This window comes from Panulirus ornatus, chromosome 73, assembly GCF_036320965.1.
Source record: "Panulirus ornatus isolate Po-2019 chromosome 73, ASM3632096v1, whole genome shotgun sequence".
NCBI lineage: Eukaryota > Metazoa > Arthropoda > Malacostraca > Decapoda > Palinuridae > Panulirus > Panulirus ornatus.
In genome coordinates, this window is record NC_092296.1 from 2,601,715 (window position 1) to 2,612,500 (window position 10,786).

The following is a 10,786-nucleotide window of genomic DNA, read 5'->3' on the forward strand; positions in this document are numbered from 1 at the left end:
AGGGTTTCGAATACCCGACGAAGCCCACGCGAAGCGGCAGGGTTCAGTTCAGACATCTCGGGGAAGGGGGGCTAAGTGGAGCAGCGTATACCTTGCTGAAACCTGAGCTGGCCAAGCGGTGGTGACCCCCATCAAATCTCCCCTCCTCCCACCTCTCATCTCATGCCCGGAACACACCGAAGACGACCCCCTTCCTCCTCTGTACACCGCTGAAGGAACGGCGTATCATTCCATGCCATTCCATTCTCTGGAGGAGGAGGAGGAGGAGAAAGGAGGAGAGAGGAGTACCCCCATGCACACAACGCTGCGTTTACGTCCGTTCGTTGAGAGAGAGAGAGAGAGAGAGAGAGAGAGAGAGAGAGAGAGAGAGAGAGAGAGAGAGAGAGAGAGAGAGAGAGAGAGGGGAATGACTCCGTGAGGACGAAGAGATGAGGCAGGTGCCCTACTACCCAGGGAACATGTTATGTGGCGGTGTTTCCACACCTTCTTCCGCTAACTGGTGTCCTGCTGGTGTCTTGCATTACGGCACTACCACACTTACCCCAACCCACCCTGGGGATATATATCCAACCCACCCTGGGTAACATATCCAACCCACCCTGGGGTAAACATCCAACCCACCCTGGGTAACATAACCAACTACCCTGGGCAATATGTATCCAACTACCCTGGGTAATATATCTAACTAACCCGGCCAATATATCCAATGCACCCTGGGCAATATAACCAACCCACCTTGGCCAATATAACCAACCACCCTGGGACAAAACATCCAACCTAACCTGGGGCAATATAACCCACCAATCCTGGGGCAGTATAACCAACCCAACCTGACCAATATAACCAACCCATCTTGACCAATACATCCTACCCACCCTGGGGCAATACAACCATCTCCTCCCCACTGACCCATCCAACCCACCCCGGGGCAATACCACCACCTCCTCCCCAATGACCCATCCAAGCCACCCTGGGCCAATACAACCACCTCCTCCCCACTGACCCATCCAACCCACCCTGGGGCAATACCACCACCTCCTCCCCACTGACCCATCCAACCCACCCTGGGGCAATACCACCACCTCCTCCCCACTGACCCATCCAACCCACCCTGGGGCAATACCACCACCTCCTCCCCACTGACCCATCCAACCCACCCTGGGGGCCCCCTCCCCTAAGAATACAAGTCATGCCTCTCACCTGTGGTAACCCGGCGGAGGTTTTCGGCGCCTTCCTTGATCTTGAGCTCTTTCCTAATCTCCTTCCTAATGTGCTCCCGGAGTTCCTCCAGCTTCTGGCCCAGCGTGGCGTCGCCCAGCTCCGCCTGCAGCCCATACTTGAGGGTCAGCTCCTGGATGATGGGGAGACCCTGGTGTACACACACGCACACACACACACACACGCACGGCGGGTGGAAGGGGCGGGGAGGGGGGGAGAGAGAAAAACACAAGCTCAGTATGATTCGTAGAAAAAAAAAACATCAGAATATAACAAATACACAAATACTATCTAATTACTGTCTCAAGTCTTTCCAAACAAACACACACACACACACACACACACACAAGCTCAACATTCCTCAGAACATCAGAGTATGACAAATACACACACACACACACACACACACACACACATCATATGTTTTCTCAAGTCTTCCCAAATAGACACACACAATCACAAGAAACAAACACAAGCTCAGTATTTCTCGAACAAAGAACAGCCGAGAATGACAAATACACACACACACACACACACACACACACACACACACACACACACACACACACACACACACACATAGCTAAAATGTGCATCCACACATCACACATCTCCTTCGGTCACATTTCCTGGCAGGCACATTAGCCAAAGGATAACAGGAACCACTCATGCCATCACATACACACGAATACAAATACCTTTTTCATTATCACAGCCAATCCCTCCAGCTTGTCTGCGCTGGCTGTCTCGTTTGCTGCATCCCTTGCACGCTAGATCTGCAGCCACACACAACACAATGCAGTACAAGCGCTCATTCACAATCAAACTCTTGTTTACGACCCTGTCAAATACCACAGCCACACGCACCTTAACAGTAGCAAAAAAAAGAACACTATTTATACAACTTATAAATAACATAGAACACATGATGAAGAATATAACTTATAAATAACAGAGAACACATAAAGCAGAACATTTCCGTCTTTGACTACTGTCTTCAATGTAAAGGGATTATGAATGACACAAAGGCTTGCCCCATCTCTGGGCATTAAGGACCCCCAAGCCCATTACGGAGCAACACCACCACAAAATCCCACAACCCAAAACAGCACACACACACACACACACACACACACACACACACACACGGATACCCAATAATAACTTCGCTCAGCTAAAAAAAAAAAAGGGGGGGGGATGCCTAGACCAGTCGAGCTAGTCCCTTTAAAATCACCTGCTGCTTCAACGGAGCCGGAAAATACAGTCTCTCTCTCTCTCTCTCTCTCTCTCTCTCTCTCTCTCTCTCTCTCTCTCTCTCTCTCTCTCTCTCTCCACTGCACTGCACTAACGACTGCTGGGATGCGTGTAACAAGCTTGTGTAGAGCTACGAGAAACACATAATGTGACAAAAGTACACCTTGAGGGAGCACTAGACCTTTTTTTTTGGTTTTTGTTTTTTAATGTTGCTACTACAAACGCTATCAAGACATGCAGGTAACCTAGTCACAGACCATCAGGTCTTGTGTTACCTGTCCCTCCCATGCACTGTCCTTCAGCAGATAACCTGGTCACAGACCATCAGGTCTTGTGTTACCTGTCCCTCCCATGCACTGTCCTTCAGCAGATAACCTGGTCACAGACCATCAGGTCTTGTGTTATCTGTCCTTCCCATGTACTGTCCTCCAGCAGATAACCTGGTCATAGACCATCAGGTCTTGTGTTATCTGTCTTTCCCATGTACTGTCCTCCAGCAGATAACCTGGTCACAGACCATCAGGTCTTGTGTTATCTGTCCTTCCCATGTACTGTCCTCCAGCAGATAACCTGGTCATAGACCATCAGGTCTTGTGTTATCTGTCCTTCCCATGTACTGTCCTCCAGCAGATAACCTGGTCACAGACCATCAGGTCTTGTGTTATCTGTCGTTCCCATGTACTGTCCTCCAGCAGATAACCTGGTCATAGACCATCAGGTCTTGTGTTATCTGTCCTTCCCATGTACCCCCCACGTGCTCCCCCGATGAGACACAAGATAAATCGTGATCAGGTGGGTGACCAGTATCATATGGATCTCCCACACAAGCCTTCACGCCTGCTAGCAACCAAGGAAAAAAAAAAAAAAAAAAAAAAAAAAAAAAAAAAAAAAAAAAACACGGTCGAGAAATGAAGAAACACCGGGTGTATATGTAAGTGTATATATGTGTATATACATAACTGAGACACGATTTAGGTTCAAGGTCGTGTATATGTAAGTGTATATGTTTATACACATAACTGAGACACGGTTTAGGTTCATGGTCGAGTATACGTAAGTGCATATAGGTGTACACACATAACTGAGACACGGTGTAGGTTCGAGGTCAAGAGACGGGGGCAACATAAGTGAAAAAAAACTCCCTCTCTTTCCCAGTGACAGACAAATGGTAACCCCCCCCCACACACACACACACACAAAAACGGAAGCCATTTCTTCCTCGCCCTAACATAAATGTGAATCCTGGCGGGATCGCGACACGTCTTGATGAAGAGTGACATCATAAGAGCCAGCATGATGGCCCGCCACCTGCACTGACGACCCCCCACAACCAACCCCACACCACACACCGCCCCAATCCATCCATCTCCATCCCTTCCAACACTTCCTCGCCATCCCCCAACCACCCACCACCACCACCACCACCATCATCACATGAAGCCAAACCACGAGTTTTTCTCTCCACCTTCCTTTACGTATATAATCTCCCTCACTCCATCATCCACCCCTTTCCTATCCCCCTGAACTCCAACACGGCCAGCAACACTCCCATCACCTTGAGACGTCCACCCACCTCCTCCTCCTCTTCCACCAACAACATCCTCCTCCTCCTCACCTCACCAACAGTCCCCCTCCACCACCACAGTCTCCTCCTCCTCCTCCACCACAGGACAGACCCCCAGGCATCCATCATCGTCCGCCTGGCTGACCACAGACAGCATTACTCACACCTCACAGCACCAGACGCCCATCAACGGAGGCAACAGACGACATAAACTCATAAATCCTCATGTCGAATTAGCCCCGAGTTATGAGGAAGCCATGTATATAAAACCCAAACGCACACAACTACCCTTAATTACACATATGGTCATACATCACCCCACTCCCAGGAACCCACTCAGACGCAAGCCACAGTAATTTCTCTGACACACACACACACACAAACTCTCTCTCTCTCTCTCTCTCTCTCTCTCTCTCTCTCTCTCTCTCTCTCTCTCTCTCTCTCTCTCTCTCTTCTGAAACCCGTGGTAAAAAAAAACAAAGTTTTCGTCACAGAAGCACTACAAGACACAGACCTTTTTGTACATCAAAACAAAGGTTACTTTACCCTCAATCTTACGTCATTTGAGATAAAAAAAAAAAAGCATTTAAATACTACTGAAAATTACCCATAAATAGTACAGCTCTCTAAGTGCTTCTGTGTCCCTAAATCATAAATACAAACATACAGGTGTACATATGCAAGTCTCACATACATGATATTTTTTCCTATAAACAACATATCCATTTCGAAGCCCCCAGTCCCGTAAGAAAAAAAAAAAGGCAAAACTAAACCGAAAATAACGTGAGTAAATCTTTATTCACAGAACAGGTGTTGAAATTCCAGGGAAAAGGGACAGACTTCATCATGACAGACCGATATACACTACAGCGTCGTCCCTAATATTAATCCCCCTCACATACAAGGTGGCTACAATGTCTTCCTCACCCCCCATGTACACTTCCCATCTATATACATACGTAGAATTTATATGTGGCTACGTAGGGTTTATATCTACGCCTGTGGGAAGGTCGACCAACTAACTCCCACTCCCTCAAATGACCTTGGACAAGTTCATCTCTGCATCTCCCTTCCTTCGTAAGGGACCTGGTCGCCGCTATGGTATACGACGCCCTTGGACAGGATACTGCAAAGGATGTTGGCTCCACACATACTGCATCATCCTGGTTTACATGACCACTAAGGAGCGTAGGACCATATCCACACAAAAAAGTTAGCAGTATATCGCACATGAACATTAACGTTTCTCGTTATCACCATTATTATTATTATCATTATTATTATTATTATGATTATTATTATTATTATTGTTGTTGTTGTTGTTATTATTATTATCATTATTATTACGAGTGGAACTGGCTAGGAAGGCAGTGGCGACAGCTCACACCAGCTGGACACGACGACACACCACACCCCACAGGAGGTGGAGGAGGAGGAGGGAGGCGCTGTGCTGTGCCGGCACTAAATAATACGACGCAACACAACCTCCTCCTCCTCCTCCTCCTCCTCCTCCTCCTCGTCGTCCTGCTAAACCATTATCATCTTACACCAGGCCAGGCCAGGCCAGCCACACACACACACACACCGCTCGCTTGAAAACTTCACCCCCCCCCCCCCTTCTCACCCACCCACGCGTCCTTAAAGACAAATAATATCAACCTTCACCAAGCCAGATTAAACCCCATGCTACAAAGTGTATCGTCTTCATCATCTCCACCACCACACTCGTAATACATGCCTGTGACGTCTCTACTCAAACTACTGGTTAAGGACGAAGTGTGTTTACATATATATATATATATATATATATATATATATATATATATATATATATATATATATATATATATATATATATATGCCACTAAACTTTACCAAATTAAACGACCCGTTCATCATCATTACGACTATCTAAATCCTCCTCCTCAGCAACACACACACACACACACACACACACACACACACACACACACACACACACAATATATATATATATATATATATATATATATATATATATATATATATATATATATTAAGGGGACCATTTTTAAACTCCTAAACTACGTTTCAGGGTGAGGGACGGACTGGGTAGGGAGGGGAGGTCTTCAGTGAGGAAAGTACCCCCTAAAACTCGCACGCCCCTCGAAAAATGAGAGAAACGTGGACCCACGTCCTTAACACAGCAGCCCATGAACCGAACGAACCACCTCCCACAACAGCAACACCTCCACCCAACCCACACTCACTGCAGTCAGGGACAACCCCAGGTCCGCACCTCCTCCTTCCTTCCTCCCTCCTCCTCCTCCTGCAGCAGGTGACCCAGCCACCTAGTGTGACCTACTCTCCTGATCTTGAGGGGTCCAACTCGGCCAGCAGGCCACGCCCTCGACTAGCTGACCTCGGTGACCCAGTACTTGCTAGTGGTGGTGGTGGTGGTAGCGGCCCCCTGGCGGCGGTGGTGGTAAAATGTTTACTAGTGGGGAGGTTGGGGGGGGGGCGGCGCACCACACACGCAGGATGGCCAGCCGGTAGTTTAAATCATTCTTAAAGCCGATGGAGGCCGGCTTGAAGGAGCAGGCTTTCTCAACACTGCACGTTCTCCCCTACTGCACGAATCTCTCTCTCTCTCTCTCTCTCTCTCTCTCTCTCTCTCTCTCTCTCTCTCTCTCTCTCTCTCTCCCACCCCCCAAATCCAGGCGGAGAAACAGATGCGTAGGGGTCATCTACGCGAACGGGAATGAGACACAATGGCGTACAGGGGAAGAAGGCACGCATCAAAAATGATAAACGAGCGTTTGAGGTGACCAAAGGGACGGCCTGTGCTGGATGCCAATGGCAGCAGGTAGCGAGACTGATGGAATGATGAAGTGCATTCGCGAGGCACGTATTGGCCCCTACCATCTGTCGCCTGACCTCGTCTACTGCAGTAAGTACCTGTACACATTGAACCCGGTACTTAAGCAGCTTGGGCTACAAGGGTTGAATCAACCCCTTAAAGACTATACTCCAAGTATATTCCAAGCATGCTCTAAGTATACTCCAGGTATACTCGAATATACCTTACCTTAAGTAAGATTTGCACAATGTTACTCTTGGTACTTCCCAGAACCCTTTACCTTCCTCTCACAATGGAGGTTTGTCTAACCCCAACATCTGGGTTCTGGGGGGGGGGGCCGAACCTCTCTCTTAAACACTCTTGATCAGTTTGACTATTTGGGGCCGCGCTCCGCAGGCATATAATTCTCTCTACCATCCATGACGCCTTTCGGGTTCATGTGGTCTGACTTCACAAAGTCTACCGAGCCTGTCATACATTTCTGTTATTGTTTACAGATAACCATACCTCCAAGGGTTTCCGCACGTAAATAATTACCATTACAACGCTGGTGTTACTTAAACTTATGTAATGCCTCGCTAACTTACCTCCCCCTCAAGTTACTCTACCTCAACTTACGTAATCACCTTTACGTGAATATGCAAATTAGCATCACTTTCACCCCTGAGGTCTAACCTCCTCCTCTCTCTATCATCAAAGTGGACGCCTCTTATTCAGCTCCCTCCTAGTTCCCATCTTCATCCAAGCACCCATCTTCTTCAACCATCTTCACAGACAACTCCTACTGTTATACTAACCTGCTCCCACCACACAAAAGATTGTGACAACACATAACCTTACCAGAGACCTTCAGGTCTTTCTCTTTATCTGGCCTTTTCATGCACTTCCATGTACTGTCCTGCAGATGGTAACCTTGTCATGGACCATCAGGTCTTGTGTTATCTGTCCTTCCCATGTACTGTCCTCCAGCAGATAACCTGGTCATAGACCATCAGGTCTTGTGTTATCTGTCCTTCCCATGTACTGTCCTCCAGCAGATAACCTGGTCATAGACCATCAGGTCTTGTGTTATCTGTCCTTCCCATGTACTGTCCTCCAGCACATAACCTTGCCATAGACCATCAGGTCTCGTGTTATCTGTCCTTCCCAATGGACTCCCGAAGCCAAACGACACCACCAAAACGTACCACCTTTAACCACAGCCAACGAACCCATTTTCAAAATGTACAACGGGACCTCGGCCAAACGTGAAGTCCTTCGCATCACAGCATTCCACTAAAGAGTCCCTCCCTCAATTCTACGAAAAGAAAGTTCACAAAACGTGAAGATTACCTACGACAAATGGCACAAGACGGCAAATGACACTCGTCTGCGACGGGTTGAGTGCTAACTATATACAGCTCATTCCGCGTGGGGAGGGTGGTGTGGGGAGGGAGGGAGGGAGGGAGAAGAGAGAAAATTACTCCACGTACGAGCGTGTGGTCGGGAAATTACGACACGCGCGACGTAATGATGCGTCAGGATCGTTTCAAGCACGTATGTTTATCATACTCGGGGGGCGGGGGGGAGGCTGTTGGAGGATGGGACGGCACTAACTGACGTACGTGTATGACAACGGCCGTTCTCTTTACGTTCGCCAGGCTCCTGCCGGATGACTAGGGCCGTCCATGGCGAGGCAGAGAGAGAGAGAGAGAGAGAGAGAGAGAGAGAGAGAGAGAGAGAGAGAGAGAGAGAGAGAGAGAGAGGCTAGTAGGACACGCAGTGTGTACGACGGAGGAAGAGGAGGATGCTAGAAAGGGCGGGGGAAGGGAAGGGAAGGGGAGGAGGATGGATTACGAGTGCACGGAGGGATGTGGGGGGCTGGTGATGGGTGGTTCATGTGTATCCACAGAGAGGGGAGGGCGTGGGAGGCGAAGGCCACAGAGGCTGAGGGTGTCGTGCCGTCGTGCTCAAGGGTAGTTAGTTAGTTAATAAGGCCGCAGTCCTCATGTGGTGCCGAAAGACGACGACGAAACTTAAAAGATAAAAAAAAAAAACACATCCCCCCCCCACCTTACCATGTACTTAAAATGTAAACAAGACACACTCAAAATATCCGGCAAGGCACGCTCAAAATACACCTCCGATGTCCGGGATGTATTGTGTACGATGCACTCACATATACAGGCACTGGATTTGCTCAAAATAAACCGCAGGGTGTATTGAATACATAAAGCACAATGCGACCAGAAATAAATCGCGAGATGCATTATATCGATACGTGGTGTAGGATGGAACCCCACACACGACATTAGCAATCACTCAAAACACACACAGCATAAACCGGCCACGGTAAATAGCAAGATGCGCTCAAAAAACGTCCCAGTCGATGCGCTCAAGAAATAACGCTTACAATGCGCTCACAAAAACAGCGACTGATAATACGACACGATTCACACTAAAAAAAAATGCTTAAATCAATGCATACAATGCGCCCATAAAAACAGCCAATGAATTGAACGACACAATTAGCCTATTATTTGAAAAAAAAAAAAAAACGATATTCATATCACATAAATAATGTGGTATACAATTATTATGAACCTATCACTATACACTGTCAGTAAGACCGGCAGCTCGGCTACATATTACAAGACTCTGGACCATGTATTTTCCAAAGTCTTGCCTCATACTTTCGACGCGCATTTTTTTTTCTTTAAAGGCTTCCAGCTACTGTTATTATCAGTATTGTTAGTTATTTTTTTTTCTTAACGTTTTTTTTCGAAGTCGATGACCGACCTTAGCTTCGTGACGTGTGGCGTAAGGGGACATCCCTGCCCTCATGAAGAGCGAGCCTTATGAGAGATCTGTCCTCATAATGAGTGAGTCTTATGAGAGATCTCTGCCCTCATAATGAGTGAGTCTTATGAGAGATGTCCTCATAATGAGTGAGTCTCATGAGAGATCTGTCCTCATAATGAGTGAGTCTTATGAGGGATCTCTGCCCTCATAATGAGCGAGTCTTATGGGAGATAAATGCCCTCATAACGAGCGAGTCTTAAGAGAGATCTGTCCTCATAATGAGTGAGTCTTATGAGAGATCTCTGCCCTCATAATGAGTGTCTTATGAGAGATCTCTGCCCTCACAATATGTGAGTCTAGGGAAACCCTAGTCCTCATGACATGAGTCACATGTATTATTCCTGTCCTCATTAGCGCTATGGGTCATGGTGGTTTACGTGTATGAATAAATTCTCTCTCGTCTGTCCTGCAGTTAGCACTACGCGGCCCTAAACCACCCTGGGTCAACACAGCACACGACCCACCTCGCACGCCAAACCCGCCCTTACGAGGGAGCGTCCCAGGGGCGGTGTTTCCCTCCAGACCACTTCCTTCCTCTACCACCTCCCTCCCCCGCCAGCCAATGAGGGACGCAGCAGCCGCCAGCCAATAGGAGCACGGCGGCTTGTAAACACCGCAGCCCCCAGCGCTCTCCAGTCATACCCCGCCATATCTTTTATCACTCGCTATCACCTCTGCTCTCTCTCTCTCTCTCTCTCTCTCTCTCTCTCTCTCTCTCTCTCTCTCTCTCTCTCTCTCTCTCGGCCGCTTGTCTATGCTGTAGACCTGATCACGCTACCCTCGCAACGCCGCTACGTTGCCGGGAAAACATTTAAGCGTGTCTACCATACGAGGATCAGTTCAATAAATCGCCATGGGTGATTGAAATCCACTTTTTCCCCTCCCCCCCTTCTCCCCAGGAAATAGTCCTACGCGCTACCGTGCCCACGACACTGCCACGCAGTCTAACGCCAAATCATAAGCGATCTGAACGCTTCTTACGCTCGCGTTAAGAAGCGTATCCCGTCGTACGGGAGACACGACCAACGCAAAGCAACGACCTCTACCGCCACTACGGGTACTTGACCCCA

The 10,786-nt window shown here is 48.1% G+C and overlaps 1 protein-coding gene across 3 annotated transcripts in view; it reads right to left on the bottom strand.

The window, feature by feature from the left end:
• The window catches only part of Pkn (serine/threonine-protein kinase N), a 418,274-nt gene that overhangs the window by 312,990 nt on the left and 94,498 nt on the right, over nt 1-10,786 (bottom strand). For all 3 annotated transcript variants that reach the window (XM_071661071.1, XM_071661070.1, XM_071661072.1), the window contains one exon: nt 1,201-1,369. In XM_071661071.1, coding sequence (XP_071517172.1) covers nt 1,201-1,369 — 169 coding nt within the window. The remainder of the gene's footprint in view (nt 1-1,200; nt 1,370-10,786) is intronic.